Source organism: Salvelinus fontinalis, chromosome 31 (genome assembly GCF_029448725.1).
Source record: "Salvelinus fontinalis isolate EN_2023a chromosome 31, ASM2944872v1, whole genome shotgun sequence".
Classification (NCBI taxonomy): Eukaryota; Metazoa; Chordata; class Actinopteri; order Salmoniformes; family Salmonidae; genus Salvelinus; species Salvelinus fontinalis.
This window is the reverse complement of record NC_074695.1, coordinates 28376956-28394629: the sequence shown is the minus strand read 5'-3', so window position 1 is coordinate 28394629 and position 17674 is coordinate 28376956. Positions and strand designations below refer to the sequence as shown.

Sequence of the window (17674 nt, the reverse complement as noted above, 5' to 3'; positions counted from 1 at the left end):
GCCATCATACAAACTAAGGCAGCAGACTTTGTGAAAAATTATATTTGTGTCATTCTCTAAACTTTTGACCACAATTGTACAGTGCCTTCAGAAAGTATTCATACACCTTGACTTAGTCCACATTGTGTTACAGCCTGAATTCAAAATTAATTAAATCTATTTTTTCCCTCACCCATTTACACACAATACACCATAATGCCAAATGAAAACATGTTTAGACATTTTTGCAATTTTATAGAAAAAATGAAAGCCATAAATATCTAATTTGCATAACTATTCAAACCCCATGAATCAATACATGCTAGAATCATCTTTGGCAGTGAGTCTTTCAGGGTAAGTTTAAGAGCTTTCCACACCTAGATTGTGCAACATTTGCCCATTATTCTTTGCAAAATTCTTCAAGGATTGTCAAATTGGTTGTTGATCATTGCTAGACAACCATTTTCAAGTAGATTTAAGTCAAAACTTCAACTAGGCCACTCAGGAACATTCACCATCTTCTAGGTACTGTAATCAACTCCAGTGCAGACTTGGCCTTGTGTTTAGGTTATTGTCCTGCTGAAAGATGTATTCATCTCCCGGTGTCTGGTGGAAAGCAGACTGAACCAGGTTTTCCTCTAGGACTTTGCCTGTGCTTAGCTCCATTCTGTTTCTTTTTTATCCTGAAAAACCTAGTCCTTAACAATTACAAGCATACCCATAACATGATGCAGCCACCACTATGCTTGAAAATATGGAGAGTGGTACTCAGTAATGTGTTGTATTAATTTTTTTGCATTATTACTTTAGTGCCTTGTTACAAACAGGATGCATGTTTTGGAATATATTTAGTCTGTACAGGCTTCCTTTTTTTCGCTGTCAATTAGGCCAGCATCTGAGTTAGGAAGGACACCTGTATCTTTGTAATGACTGGGTGTATTGATACAAAATCCAAAGTGTAATAAGTTCACCATGCTCAAAGGGATATTCAGTGTCTGCTTTTTAAAAATGTGTACCCATCTACCAATAGGTGCCCTTCTTTGTGAGGCATTGGAATACGTCCCTGGTCTTTGTGGTTAAACCGGTGTTTGAAATTCAATGTTCGACTGAGGGACCTTAAAGATAATTGTATGTGTGGGGTACAGAGATGAGGTAGTCATTCAAAAATCATGTTAAACACTGTTATTGCACATAGAGCGAGTCCATACAACATATTACGTGTCTTGTTTAAGCAAATTTCTACTCTTGGAACTTATTTAGACATGCCATAACAAAGGGGTTGAATACTTAGACTCAAGACATTTCAGCTTTTCAATTTTAATTAATTTGTTAAAAAAAAAATGAAAAACATAATTGCACTCTGACATTATGGGGATATTGTGTGCTGGCCAGTAACAAAAAAATTCTAACTTAATCAATTTTAGAGAATCTTGTTTCTCATGGTCTGAGTGTCCTTTAGGTGCCTTTTGGCAAACTCCAAGTATGCTGTCATGTGCCTTTTACTGAGGAGTGGCTTCCGTCTGGGCCTGATTGGTGGAGTGCTGCAGAGATGGTTGTCCTTCTGGAAGGTTCTCCCATCTCCACAGAGGAACTCTGGTGCCCCGTCAAGAGTGACCATCGGGTTCTTGGTCACCTCCCTGACCAAAGCCATTCTCAGGTTGGCCGGGTGGCCAGCTCTAGACCTTATATAGACAGGTGTGTGCTTTTCCAAATCATGTCCAATCAATTCAATTTACCACAGTCAAGTTGTAGAAACATCTGAAGGATTATCAATGGAAACAGGATCCACCTGAGCTCAATTGAGTATCATAGCAAAGACACTGAATACTTATGTACATTTTTACTCGCTTTTTCATTATGGGGTATGTCGATTTAATTTAATCAATTTTAGAATAAGGCTGTAATGTAACAAAATGTGGAAAAAGTCAAGGAGTCTGAAAACTTTCTTAATGCACTGTAGAGCTAAAAGGCTGATGACACCGGCGCCCATATCGGTGGCCATCTTAGGTCGTACCGGTATGTCAGATTAGCTCTAAATCACCAATTTCTTAGTTTGAGTATCACAGAAATGCAACACTTTGAATGAATAACAGACAAATGTTCATAACATGTGGCTATGGATGAAATGTATCAAGTTAACTTAAATTAAAAATATATATTTTGAAACATTAAACTTGTGTGGGACAGTCCAGCATTTGTCCCTTTGTCCTGCGTCCCCCAACCAAACAATCATGTTCCGCATTTTATTAACAAATTCAAACACCACTAATTTAGAAAGAAAATGTTGATTTGTCCCGTATTTCAGTCACACATTCCAACCGGTCTCTTGCAGTCATGTTGCGCTTATATAAACAGTTGAAGTCGGAAGTTACATACACTTAGGTTGGAGTCATTAAAACTTGTTTTTCAACCACTCCACAAAATTCATGTTAACAAACTATAGTTTTGGCAAGTCGGTTAGGACATCTACTTTGTGCATGACACAAGTAATTTTTCCAGAAATTGTTTACAGACAGAATATTTCACTGTATCACAATTCAAGTGGGTCAGAGGTTTACATACACTAAGTTGACTGTGCCTTTAAACATCTTGGAAAATTCCAGAAAATGATGTAATGGCTTTAGAAGCTTCCGATAGGTTAATTGACATCATTTGCGTCAATTGGAGGTGTACCTGTGGATGTATTTCAAGGCCTACCTTCAAACTCAGTGCCTCTTTGCTTGACATTATGAGAAAATCAAAAGAAATCAGCCAAGACCTCAGAAAATAAATTGTAGACCTCCACAAGTCTGGTTCATGCTTGGGAGCAATTTCCAAATGCCTGAAGGTACCATGTTCATCTGTAAAAACAATAATACGCAAGTATAAACATCATGGGACCATGCAGCCATCTTACCGCTCAGGAAGGAGACGCGTTCTGTCTCCTAGAGATGAACGTACTTTGGTGGGAAAGGTACAAATCAATCCCAGAACAACAGCAAAGCAAGACGTTGTGACCTTGTGAAGATGCTGGAGGAAACGGGTACAAAAGTATCTATATCCACAGTAAAACGAGTCCTATATCGACATAACCTGAAAGGCCTGTCAGCAAGAAGCCACTGCTCCAAAATCACCATAAAAAAGCCAGACTACGGTTTGCAACTGCAAATGGGGGCAAAGTTTTTATTTTTGGAAAAATGTCCTCAGTTCTGATGAAACAAAAATATAACTGTTTGGCCATAATGACCATTGTTATGTTTGGAGGAAAAAGGCAGAGGCTTGCAAGCCAAAGAACACCAGCCCAACCGTGAAACACAGGGGTGGCAGCATCATGTTGTGGGGGTGCTTTGCTGCAGGAGGGACTGATGCACTTCACAAAATAGATGGCATCATGAAGGAGGAAATTCTGTGGATATATTGGAGCAACATCTCAAGACATCATTCAGGAAGTTAAAGCTTGGTCGCAAATGGGTCTTCCAAATGGACAATGACCCCAACCATACTTCCTAAGCTGTGGCAAAATGGCTTAAGGACAACAAAGTCAAGGTATTGGAATGACCATCACAAAGCCCTGACCTCAATCCTATAGAAAATTTGTGGGCAGAACTGAAAAAGCGTGTGCGAACAAGGAGGCCTACAAACCGGACTCAGTTACACCAGCTCTGTCAGGAGGAATGGGCCAAAATTCACCCAACTTATTGAGGGAAGCTTATGGAAGGCTTCACGAAACGTTTGGCCAAAGTAAAACAATTTAAAGGCAATTATACCAAATACTAATTGAGTGTATGTAAACTTCTGACCCACTGGGAATGTGGTGAAAGAAATAAAAGCTGAAATAACCTTCCGACTTCAACTGTATATATAATAAGGATGTTGTACTGGAGATGTTAAACACTTCTCCAATCATTACTGAGATCTGATATTCTGCACAGCGCAAGACGAGACATAGGCCTATCGTCAACAAATTACATTTCTCAAATACTTTCCAGCAAAATTCGAGCTAAACTTGGAGGACAGTTGCCTAACTACTTACAAAAATGTTGCTTCTGACGAAGTGCTACAAAACTAAATAGCCGTGTTAGACTGAAATAAGGCAATTTTATCTAACTTGTGAGGCTCTACATGCTCATTAGTTGCTCATTTAACATATTTGCTGTATAGCCCCTTTGGAAAATGTAAATGTCCTGTTGAAAATGTGAAGACAAAAACATATTTTATGTGAATCCCATTTTTATTTGGCGTACCCCCAACAGAATTGCCCCCAGTTTGGGAATATCTGATCTAGTAGAATTCACTCGTCTTCTCCTACTCAGGTGTTTTAACAGCTGATAATCAGATAAATTGACATGCTGTACCAAAATGAACGAATGGCAGGTGTCAAAACAATCGCGCATTAGATGACACATTCAGAGTACTACATTTCACATATTATAAAAAACTTTTTTTTTTTGCATACTATTTAGTACGCTAGTATGGGTATTCAGAAACAACCAGTGTCTTGGAAGATCACAACGATTAATTAGTATTCTACATAACCAAATATAACAGCATAGTATAATGTTACTGTTTTAGGATGGTTAGCTGAATAGACCCAAAAAAATATATACACATTTACATTTAACATTTGTCATTTAGCAGACGCTCTTATCCAGAGCGACTTACAAATTGGTGCATTCACCTTATGATATCCAGTGGAACAACCACTTTACAATAGTGCATCTAAATCTTTTAGGGGGGGGGGGGGGGTTAGAAGGATTACTTTATCCTATCCTAGGTATTCCTTAAAGAGGTGGGGTTTCAGGTGTCTCCGGAAGGTGGTGATTGACTCCGCTGACCTGGCGTCGTGAGGGAGTTTGTTCCACCATTGGGGTGCCAGAGCAGCGAACAGTTTTGACTGGGCTGAGCGGGAACTGTACTTCCTCAGAGGTAGGGAGGCGAGCAGGCCAGAGGTGGATGAATGCAGTGCCCTTGTTTGGGTGTAGGGCCTGATCAGAGCCTGAAGGTACGGAGGTGCCGTTCCCCTCACAGCTCCGTAGGCAAGCACCATGGTCTTGTAGCGGATGCGAGCTTCAACTGGAAGCCAGTGGAGAGAGCGGAGTAGCGGGGTGACGTGAGAGAACTTGGGAAGGTTGAACACCAGACGGGCTGCGGCGTTCTGGATGAGTTGTAGGGGTTTAATGGCACAGGCAGGGAGCGCAGCCAACAGCGAGTTGCAGTAATCCAGCGAGTTGCAGTACTGTTCACTACTGTTCAAAAGTTTGGGGTCACTTAGAAATTTCCTTGTTTTTCTGTGAAGGGAGTAGTACCCAGCGTTGTACGAGATCTTCAATTTCTCACATGGAATAGCCTTCATTTCTCAGAACAAGAATAGACTGACAAGTTTCAGAAGAAAGTTATTTGTTTCTGGCCATTTTGAGCCTGTAATCCAACCCAAAAAATGCTGATGCTCCAGATACTCAACTAGTCTTAAGGTAGCCAGTTGTATTGCTTCTTGAATCAGCACAACCATTTTCAGCTGTGCTAACATAATTGTAAAAGGGTTTTCTAATGATCAATTAGCCTTTTAAAATGGATTATCTAACAAAGTGCCATTGAGTGGAGGAGTGATGGTTGCTGATAATGGGCCTCTGTAGACATTCCATAAAAAATCTGCCGTTTCGATCGTCATATACAACATTAACAATGTCTAACACTGCATTTATGATCAATTTGATGTTATTTTAATGGACAATTTTGTTTTGCTCTTCTTTCAAAAACAAGGACATTTCTAAGTGACCCCAAACTTTTGAACAGCAGTGTATATTGTGGACAAAATACAAAGGCATGTACCACTATGCAGAATATGCTTGTATTGAAACTAAATACAGGAAGGATATATCATTTGTTAACTTCTTATGGCTGCAGGGGCAGTATTGAGTAGCTTGGATGAAAGGTGCCCATAGTAAACTGCCTGCTCCTCAGCCCCAGTTGCTAATATGTGCATATTATTTTTAGTATTGGATAGAAAACACTCTGAAGTTTCTAAAACTGTTTGAACGATGTCTGTGAGTATAACAGAACTCATATGGCAGGCAAAAACCTGAGAAGAAATCCAAACAGGAAGTGGGAAATCTGAGGTTGGTCGATTTTCAACCCAGCCCCTATTGAATACACAGTGGGATATGGATCTGTTTGCACTTCTTACGGCTTCCACTAGATGTCAGTCTGTAGAACCTTGTCTGATTCCGCTATTGTGAAGTAGGGCCAAAGGAGATAGGAATTAGTCAGGTCTACCATGCCATGACCATGCGCGTTCGCATGAGAGGGAGCTCTGTTCCATCGCACATCTGAAGTCAATAGTATTTTCCGGTTGGAACGTTATTCAAGATTTATGTTAAAAACATTCTAAAGATTGATTCAATACATCGTTTGACATGTTTCTATTGACTGTTATGGAACTTTTTTTTACATTGTCTGCTTTTAGTGAACACGTTTCCTGACTTTGGATTTGTTTACCAAACACGCTAACAAAAATAGCTATTTGGAAATAAATGGACATTACCGAACAAAACAAACATTTCTTGTGGAAGTGGGAGTCCTGGGAGTGCATTCCGACAAAGATTTATAATACTATTTATGAGTTTTGTTGACTGCACAATTTGGCGGGTTTTTGGATATAAATATGAACTTTATCGAACAAAACATATATGTATTGTGTAACATGAAGTCCTATGAGTGTCATCTGATGAAGATCAAAGGTTAGTGATTAATTTTATCTCTATTTTTGCTTTTTGTGACTCCTGTCTTTGGCTGGAAAAATGGCTGTATTTTTCTGTGATTTTTGCGGTGACCTAACAATTGTTTGTGGTGCTTTCGCTGTAAAGCATATTTGAAATCGGACACTTTGGTGGGATTAACAAAAAAATGACCTTTAAAATGGTATAAAATACATGTATGTTTGAGGAATTTTAATTATGAGATCTGTTGTTTGAATTTGGCGCCCTGCACTTTCACTGGCTGTTGTCATATCCTGTTAAACGGGATTGCAGCCATAATGAACACAATCTGCTCTAATTTGCTCACAAAAAAATATTTGAAAATCAAATGGATGGGCTTACAGGTGTAGTTTGGACATGAAATCTGTAAAATTCTGCCAACATTTTGTATTCATGTAGTCTACACTCCCCCGCGAATTTCCACAAAATCCTGTTGGTCACCCTAAATTGTACAATAAATGCGTGATAATAAATAAATAAATAAATATCTGGTTATTTGGGGGAATTTGAATGTTTTACTGCTTGAAAGACAGTGTCTCTTTGCAATCATTACCAATTTGGGGTCAATAATAATAACCTCCGTTGGCACCCTTAAGCAAAAAATATGTTGGAGCTTTTAGGGTTAAAAGGTAGAGTCAGTGATGCACATAGTAAAGAGCAGAATCGGGCCGACTTCTGCAACAACTAAGACTGCGAAGCGTGAGACAAAATTGTTTTGGTCCTGTAGCTATTGCCTTGCAGCAGCGTGAAGCACACCCGTGCAGATACTCTGAGTGCATCATCGTCTTGCATTGTGCTTACCTGCAGTAACTGATGTTTATCCTACTGCTTGTGGAAAGGTCATATCACTGAGTCTCAGTTGGACATAAGTAACATCATAAACATATTTAAAAGAGCGAGACATTTATACAGAAAGACAACACTAACTTGGCTTTGTGCCAACTCTGCTCCTTCAGGGTCCTCGAAGGACTGCATGCTGGGTAGAAAGGGGGCCAGGGGCCGTCGAGATTGAGGTAGGTTGCCAGCACTGTAGAGGCGCGGTCGCTTCACCTGGTCGTGACTGGACAGCGGGGTGAAACTGTTCCTCCGGAGGAATGTGGCAGGAACGACGTCATTACGGACTTTATCCTGGTGAGAGAAGATTAAGGAAAGAGAATCAGAAATGAGAGAAAGTATGTTTCACTGTGTGTGTGTGTGTGCGCACGCCTTGCTTGCTACACTTCTTGTGAAAACAATCCAGCTGGAACAAACAGAAGATTGAAGGCGCTTTTGCGGTTCCTTTCCCAGACATGTTATTCTCCCTCCATTTAACAGGGCTATTCTCAGGAAAAGGCAGTGTGGTCATTTTTATGAGTGTGACGCCCACACCACCAGGGACATCTGGTTAACACACTGTACTGGGGACAGCACTGAGGTCTGTTCACACCAGAACTACAATACCATCAGAAAATATTCATACCCCTTGACTTAATCCACATTTTGCTGTGTTACGATTCAAAATTGATTAAATATGTTTTTTTCTCACCCATCTACACACAAAACCCCATAATGACAAAGTGAAAACAATTTTAGCAAATTTATTGAAAATAAAATACAGAAATTTACATAAGTATTCACACCCCTGAGTGAATACTTTGTCGAAGCACCTTTGGCAGTGATTACAGCTGTAAGTCTTTCTGGTTAAGTCTGTAAGAGCTTTCCACACCTGGATTGTGCAACATTTGTCCATTATTCTTTTCAAAATTCTTCAAGCTTTTTTGTCAAATTGGATATTGATTATTGCTTGACCACCATTTTCAGGTCTTGCTATAGATTTAAGTAAATTTACAGAACCAGTCAAAAGTTTGGACACACCTACCCATTCAATTGTTTATATTTTCTACAATGTAGAGTAATAGTGAAGACAACAAAACTAATGAAATAATGTTTATATATATATATATATATATATATATATATATATATATATATATATATATATATATATATATATTCTTCAAAGTAGCAACCCTTTATCACAGCTTTGCACACTTGACATTCTCTCAACCAGCTTCACCTGGAATGCTTTCCAGTCTTGAAGGAGTTACCACATATGCTGATCACTTGTTGCTTGCTTTTCCTTCATTCTGCGGTCCAACTCATCCCAAACCATCTCAATTGGGTTGAGGTCGGGTGACTGTGGAGGCCAGGTCATCTGATGCAGCACTCCATCAATCTCCTTCTTGGTCAAATAGGCCTTACATAGCCTGGAGGTGTGGTGAGTCATTGTCCTGTTGAAAAACAAATGATAGTGGGACTAAGCGCAAACCAGATGGGATGGTGTGTCGCTGCAGAATGCTGTGGTAGCCATGCTGGTTAAGTGTGCCTTGAATTCAAAATAAATCACCGATAGTGTCACCAGCAAAGCACCCCCACACCTCCTCCTCCATGCGTCACGGTGGGAACCACACATGCATAGATCATCCATTCACCTACTCTGCGTCTCACAAAGACACGGCGGTTGGAACCAAAAATCTAATTTGGACTCAGACAAAAGGACAGATTTCCACCTGTCTAAAGTCCATTGCTCGTGTTTCTTTACCCCAAGCAAGTCTCTTCTTCTTATTGGTGTCCATTAGTAGTGGTTTCTTTGCAGCAATTCGATCATGAAGGCCTGATTCACGCAGTCTCCTATGAACAGTTGATGTTGAGATGTATCTGTTACTTGAACTCTGAAGCATTTATTTGGGATGCAATCTGAGGCTGGTAACTAATGAACGTATCCTCTTCAGCAGAGGTAACTCTAGGTCTTCCTTTCCTGTGGCGGTCCTCATGAGAGCCAGCTTCATCATAGAGCTTGATGGTTTTTGCAACTGCACTTGAAGAAACTTTGAAAGTTCTTGAAAGTGTTCCAGATTGACTGACCTTCATGTCTTAAAGAAATGGACTGTTGTTTCTCCTTGCTTATTTGAGCTGTTCTTGCCATAATATGGACTTGGTCTTTTATCAAATAGGGCAATCTTCTGTATACCACCCCTACCTTGTAGGTGGACAAATTCAGTTTGTCCGTGATGTGTACACCGAGGAACTTAAAACTTTCCACCTTCTCCACTACTGTCCCGTCGATGTGGATAGGGGGGGGGGGGGGGGGCTCCCTCTGCTGTTTCCTGAAGTCCACAATCATCTCCTTTGTTTTGTTGACATTGAGTGTGAGGTTATTTTCCTGACACCACACTCCGAGGGCCCTCACCTCCTCCCTGTAGGCCGTCTCGTCGTTTTTGGTAATCAAGCCTACCACTGTAGTGTCGTCCGCAAACTTGATGATTGAGTTGGAGGCGTGCATGGCCACGCAGTCGTGGGTGAACAGGGAGTACAGGAGAGGGCTCAGAACGCACCCTTGTGGGGCCCCAGTGTTGAGGATCAGCGGGGTGGAGATGTTACCTACCCTCACCACCTGGGGGCGGCCCGTCAGGAAGTCCAGGACCCAGTTGCACAGGGCGGGGTCGAGACCCAGGGTCTCGAGCTTGATGACGAGTTTGGAGGGTACTATGGTGTTAAATGCTGAGCTGTAGTCGATGAACAGCATTCTCACATAGGTATTCCTCTTGTCCAGATGGGTTAGGGCAGTGTGCAGTGTGGTTGCATCGTCTGTGGACCTATTGGGTCGGTAAGCAAATTGGAGTGGGTCTAGGGTGTCAGGTAGGGTGGAGGTGATATGGTCCTTGACTAGTCTCTCAAAGCACTTCATGATGACGGAAGTGTGTGCTACGGGGCGGTAGTCGTTTAGCTCAGTTACCTTAGCTTTCTTGGGAACAGGAACAATGGTGGCCCTCTTGAAGCATGTGGGAACAGCAGACTGGAATAAGGATTGATTGAATATGTCCGTAAACACACCAGCCAGCTGGTCTGCGCATGCTCTGAGGACGCGGCTGGGAATGCCGTCTGGGCCTGCAGCCTTGCGAGGGTTAACACGTTTAAATGTTTTACTCACCTCGGCTGCAGTGAAGGAGAGCCCACAGGTTTTGGTAGCGGGCCATGTCAGTGGCACTGTATTGTCCTCAAAGCGAGCAAAAAAGTTATTTAGTCTGTCTGGGAGCAAGACTTCCTGGTCCGCGACGTGGCTGGTTTTCTTTTTGTAATCCGTGATTGACTGTAGACCCTGCCACATACCTCTTGTGTCTGAGCTGTTGAATTGCGACTCTACTTTGTCTCTGTACTGGCACTTAGCTTGTTTGATTGCCTTGCGGAGGGAATAGCTACACTGTTTGTATTCGGTCATGTTTCCGGTCACCTTGCCCTGGTTAAAAGCAGTGGTTCGCGCTTTCAGTTTCACGCGAATGCTGCAATCAATCCACGGTTTCTGGTTTGGGAATGTTTTAATCGTTGCTGTGGGTACGACATCGTCAATGCACTTTCTAATGAACTCGCTCACCGAATCAGCGTTCGTCAATGTTGTTGTTGGACGCAATGCGGAACATATCCCAATCCACGTGATCGAAGCAGTCTTGAAGCGTGGAATCAGATTGGTCGGTCCAGCGTTGAACAGACCTGAGCGCGGGAGCTTGCTGTTTTAGTTTCTGTTTGTAGGCTGGAAGCAACAGAATGGAGTTGTGGTCAGCTTTTCCGAAGGGAGGGCGGGGGAGGGCCTTATATGCGTCGCGGAAGTTAGTATAACAATGATCCAAGGTTTTACCAGCCCTGGTAGCACAATCGATATGCTGATAGAATTTAGGGAGTTTTGTTTTCAGATTAGCCTTGTTAAAATCCCCAGCTACAATGAATGCAGCCTCAGGGTGTGTGGTTTCCAGTTTACATAGAGTCAGATAAAGTTCGTTCAGGGCCATCGATGTGTCTGCTTGGGGGGGAATATATACGGCTGTGATTATAATCGAAGAGAATTCCCTTGGTAGATAATGCGGTCGACATTTGATTGTGAGGAATTCTAAATCAGGTGAACAGAATGACTTGAGTTCCTGTATGTTGTTATGATCACACAACGTCTTGTTAATCATAAGGCATACACCCCGCCCCTCTTCTTAGCAGAAAGATGTTTGTTTCTGTCGGCGCGATGCGTGAAGAAACCAGCTGGCTGCACCGACTTCGTTAGCGTCTCTCGAGTGAGCCATGTTTCCATGAAGCAAAGAACGTTACAGTCTCTGGTGTCTCTCTGGAATGTTACCCTTGCTCGGATTTCATCAACCTTGTTGTCAAGAGACTGGACATTGGCAAGTAGTATGCTAGGGAGTGGAGCGCGATGTGCCCGTCTCCGAAGCCTGACCAGAAGACCGCTTCGCTTGCCCCTTTTACGGCGTCGTTGTTTGGGGTCGCCGGCTGGGATCAGATCCATTGTATTGGGTGGAAGGCAAAACACAGGATCCGCTTCGGGAGAGTCATATTCCTGGTTGTAATGATGGTGAGTTGACGTTGCTCTTATATTCAGTAGTTCCTCCCGACTGTATGTAATGAAACCTAAGATTACCTGGGGTACCAATGTAAGAAATAACACATAAAAAAAAAATACTGCATAGTTTCCTAGGAACGCGAAGCGAGGCGGCCATCTCTGTCGGCGCCGGAAGATTACTCCTTCTTTTCACTCAGTCAATTAGTTTAGAATTGGGGAGTAACTACAATGTTGTTCATCCATCATCAGTTTGAGCCATTAAACTCTGTAACGATTTTAAAAAGTTACCGTTAGCCTCATGATGAAATCCCTGAGCGGTTTCCTTCCCCTCCGGCAACTGAGTTAGAAAGGAAGCCTTTAACTTTGATGTGAATGGATGTATTGCTAAACCATCCAAAGTGTAATTAATAACTTCACCATGCTCAAAGGGATATTCAATGTCTACTTTTTATAAATGTTTTCACATCTAGCAATAGGTGCCCTTCTTTGCGAGGCAATGGAAAACCTCCCTGGTCTTTGTGGTTGCAGCTGTGTTGAAATTCACTTCTCGACTGAGACCTCAGAGAATTGTGTGTGTGGGGTACAGAGATAAGGTAGTCATTAGAAAATCATGTTAAACACTATTATTGCACACAGAGTGAGTCTATGCAACTTATTGTGACTTGCTAAGCACACTTTTACTACCAAACTTATTTACGCTTGCCATAACAAAAAGGGGTAGAATACTTACTCAAGACATTTCATATTTTCATGTTTAATCAATTTGTCAAAATGTCTAAAAACATAATTCCACTTTCACATTATGGGGTATTGTGTGTAGGCCAGTGACAAAAAACAAACAAATATTTCATCCATTTTAAATTCAGGTTGTAAGACAAGAAAATTTGGAGAAAGTCAGTGGATGTGAATAATTTCTGTAGGTACTGTACTGTATAACCAGAACACAGATTAGATTACATGAAATAGGCCCTTTGTGTGGTTGAGGGTGGAGATGGTGCGATGGCTTTTTATAAGAACAATTTCACTACAAAATAGAACTCTTCAAACCACACCTCCACAGCTTAGCCAGATGGTAATGACTCGGCTGTTTACTGTCAAACTGACCCATGAGGGAAAGTCGTCGGATCAGTGTTCAGAACTGGCCACATCCGTTACCGAGAGGGATACAGGAAATAGGAGAGGGATACAGGAAATAAACCTAGGAAATTAAGAAGAACGCACAGTAGATTGAACAGCGATATGGCAAGGAGAGCAACTCACTAATGTCCTATCCCGGTGAGTGTTCACAGCCTTCACTTTCAGGTCAAACATGTCCACTTTGCAACCTGGCCGAGAGATGGAGAGAATAACAGTCAATGTTAACCTGAGAGAGGGAGGAGAAATATGTGGATTCTGAGACAGGGTAGTCTTGGATGAGATATCCTACCATAAGCCACAGGGGTGAGCTTTAGAACTGTGTGGAGGGGACACTTCAAGTAGGGCAGGTCATCTGTGTCAACAGAAACAAGAATGCCAATGACTTCACTTAGAACATTACACGTGAGATCTATGCATCATCTCAAGACAACTCAATCTTATGCATTTCAATGACACATGACAGTTAATGATACATATTTATTTTTCAGGGATTATATTTAGATTAGACGATATCATTACTCAATAGATTACATTACTTCCCTTTCATGACATCTGGGATCAGGCAGTGACAGTCAGAGGTGCCCAATGCCCAGTCACAGTGTGGGCGAGCTGTGGCAGACAGACTTTACTAGTGTTTAAAATGCTCTTTTAGGCACAAACCACTTTTGCTCCTGACTTTGACAGACCTTTAAGAGGGCCATGTGACATTGTTTAGCCTCAACTTAATTACCTCGACTAACCGGTGCCACCGCACATCAACTCTGTACCAGGACCCTCTGTATAGAGCCTCACTATTTGTTACACAAAACATGATGGTTTTTTTTTAAACTGCATTGTTGGTTAAGGGCTTGTAAGTAAGCAATTCACTTCAAGTATTTGGCACATGTGACAAATAAAATTTTATTTGACTTTTATTTCTGTCCTGTTTCTTCCAGGATGAACATGTGCAAGTGTTTTTCACTCAAAACAAGCAGATGTAAATTAAGAGGTGTGTTTGTATCCTAGCCAAAGTAAATGAGTTTCCTAACACAGCTGTGTCTATCTGCGAATCTCCATGTTTATATACAGTGGGACAAAAAAGTATTTAGTCAGCCACCAATTGTGCAAGTTCTCCCACTTAAAAAGATGAGGCCTGTAAATTTCATCATAGGTACACTTCAACTATGACAGACAAAATGAGAAAAAAAAAATCCAGAAAATCACATTGTAGGATTTTGTATGAATTTATTTGCAAATTATGGTGGAAAATAAGTATTTGGTCACCTACAAACAAGCAAGATTTCTGGCTCTCACAGACCTGTAACTTCTTCTTTAAGAGGCTCCTCTGTTCTCCACTCGTTACCTGTATTAATGGCACCTGTTTGAACTTGTTATCAGTATAAAAGACACCTGTCCACAACCTCACAGTCACACTCCAAACTCCACTATGGCCAAGACCAAAGAGCTGTCAAAGGACACCAGAAACAAAATTGTAGACCTGCACCAGGCTGGGAAGACTGAATCTGCAATTGTTAAGCAGCTTGGTTTGAAGAAATCAACTGTGGGAGCAATTATTAGGAAATGGAAGACATACAAGACCACTGATAATCTCCCTCGATCTGGGGCTCCACGCAAGATCTCACCCCGTGGGGTCAAAATGATCACAAGAACGGTGAGCAGAAATCCCAGAACCACACAGGGGGACCTAGTGAATGACCTGCAGAGAGCTGGGACCAAAGTAACAAAGCCTACCATCAGTAACACACTACGCCTCCAGGGACTCAAATCCTGCAGTGGCAGACGTGTCCCCCTGCTTAAGCCAGTACATGTCCAGGCCCGTCTGAAGTTTGCTAGAGAGCATTTGGATGATCCAGAAGAAGATTGGGAGAATGTCATATGGTCAGATGAAACCAAAATAGAACTTTTTGGTAGAAACTCAACTCGTCGTGTTTGGAGGACAAAGAATGCCGAGTTGCATCCAAAGAACACCATACCTACTGTGAAGCATGGGGGTGGAAACATCATGCTTTGGGGCTGTTTTTCTGCAAAGGGACCAGGACGACTGATCCGTGTAAAGGACAGAATGAATGGGGCCATGTATCGTGAGATTTTGAGTGAAAACCTCCTTCCATCAGCAAGGGCATTGAAGATGAAACGTGGCTGGGTCTTTCAGCATGACAATGATCCCAAACATTTCAAGGTCCTGGAGTGGCCTAGCCAGTCTCTAGATCTCAACCCCATAGAAAATCTTTGGAGGGAGTTGAAAGTCCGTGTTGCCCAGCAACAGCCCCAAAACATCACTGCTCTAGAGGAGATCTGCATGGAGGAATGGGCCAAAATACCAGCAACAGTGTGTGAAAACCTTGTGAAGACTTATTGAAAACGTTTGAAATCTGTCATTGCCAACAAAGGGTATATAACAAAGTATTGAGATAAACTTTTGTTATTGACCAAATACTTATTTTCCACCATAATTTGCAAATAAATTCATAAAAAATCCTACAATGTGATTTTCTGGATTTTTTTCCCTCATTTTGTCTGTCATAGTTGAAGTGTACCTATGATGAAAATTACAGGCCTCTCTCATCTTAAGTGGGAGAACTTGCACAATTGGTGGCTGACTAAATACTTTTTTGCCCCACTGTAAATGAGATTGTGTGTTTGTACCTGCACTCTTATCCAGGAAGTAAGCGAGCAGGCATCGCATGACAGCCTGGTGGCAGATGACCAGCACGTTGCCTTGTCTCTCCAGTTCCATGATGACCGGCTCTAACCTCTGCACTAGGTCCTGGTAGGACTATGGAGAGGAGAGGGACAAACTGAGTTCAATGACTCAGATGAATAGGCCAGATAGATCTCTGTAGAGAAGGAAGAATTACCTCTCCCCCTGGGTAGCGGTAGTGGTACTTGTCCTGGTCTCTCAAGGAAAACTCCTCAGGGTAGGTTTTCTTAATTATATCATAGGTCATCTCCTCACACACACCCTGAGACACAGAAATATGTCATTTCATGAGCTGAAATGAAAGATCCCACATTTTCCATACCGTACAAAAAGCTTATTTCTCTCAAAATGTGCACACATTTGTTTACATCCCTGTTAGTGAGTATTTCTTCTTTGCCAAGATAATCCACCACCTGACAGGTGTGGCATATCAAGAAGTTGATTAAACAGCATGATCATTGTCTATTGATTGTCTTATTTCACTGTAGAGCCTCTAGCCCTGCTCAATATACCTTATCCAACCCTTTAGTTCCACCTCCCACACATTCGATGACATCACCTGGTTTAAATGATGTTTCTAGAGACAATATCTCTCTCATCACTCAATGCCTAGGTTTACCTCCACTGTATCCACATACTACCATATCTTTGTCTGTACATTATGCCTTGAATCCATTCTATCGCGACCAGAAACCTGCTCCTTTTACTCTCTGTTCCGGACCTACTAGACGACCAGTTCTTATAGCCTTTAGCCGTACCCTTATCCTACTCCTCCTCTGTTCCTCTGGTGATGTAGAGTTTAATCCAGGCCCTGTAGTGCCTAGCTCCTCTTCTCTTCCCCAGGTGCTCTCCTTTGTTGACTTCTGTCACCGTAAAAGCCTTGGTTTCATGCATGTTAACATTAGAAGCCTCCTCCCTAAGTTTGTTTTATTCACTGCTTTAGCACACTCTGCCAACCCGGATGTCTTAGTCGTGTCTGAATACTGGCTTAGGAAGACCACCAAAATCCCTGAAATTTCTATCCCTAACTATAACATATTCCGACAAGATAGAACTGCCAAAGGGGGCGGTGTTGCAATCTACTGCAGATAGACTGCAGAGTTCTGTCATACTATCCAGGTCAGTGCCCAAACAATTTGAGCTTCTACTTTTAAAAATCGACCTTTCCAGGGTCAAGTCTCTCACCGTTGCTGCTTGCTATAGACCACCCTCTGCCCCCAGCTTTGCGCTGGACACAATATGTGAACTGATTGCCCCCTATCTATCTTCAGAGTTCGTGCTGCTAGGTGACCTAAAGTGGGACATGCTTAACACCCCAGCCATCCTACAATCTAAGCTTGATGCCCCCAATCTCACACAAATGATCAATGAACCTACCAGGTACAACCCCAAAGCTGTAAACACGGGCACCCTCATAGATATCATCCTAACCAACTTGCCCTCCAAATACACCTCTGCTGTTTTCAACCAAGATCTCAGCGATCACTGCCTCATTGCCTGCATCCGTAATGGGTCTGCGGTCAAACGACCACCGCTCATCACTGTCAAACGCTCCCTAAAACACTTCAGCGAGCAGGCCTTTCTAATCAACCTGGCCCGGGTATCCTGGAAGAATATTGACCTCATCCCGTCAGTAGATATTCTTTAAAACTGCCTTCCTCACCATCTTAAATAAGCATGCCCCATTCAAAAAAAATGAGAACCAGGAACAGATATAGCCCTTGGTTCTCTCCAAACCTGACT

General features: G+C 42.1%; 1 protein-coding gene across 1 annotated transcript in view; it reads right to left on the bottom strand.

Annotated features, from left to right (window-relative positions):
* Positions 1 to 17674, bottom strand: part of LOC129829300 (6-phosphofructo-2-kinase/fructose-2,6-bisphosphatase 2-like) — a 35468-nt gene that overhangs the window by 4871 nt on the left and 12923 nt on the right. The window contains exons 11-15 of the mRNA XM_055890982.1: positions 16089 to 16193; positions 15877 to 16006; positions 13520 to 13582; positions 13354 to 13418; positions 7641 to 7841 (exon numbers count right to left, since the gene is read on the bottom strand). Of these exons, the coding sequence (XP_055746957.1) occupies positions 7641 to 7841; positions 13354 to 13418; positions 13520 to 13582; positions 15877 to 16006; positions 16089 to 16193 (564 nt within the window). The remainder of the gene's footprint in view (positions 1 to 7640; positions 7842 to 13353; positions 13419 to 13519; positions 13583 to 15876; positions 16007 to 16088; positions 16194 to 17674) is intronic.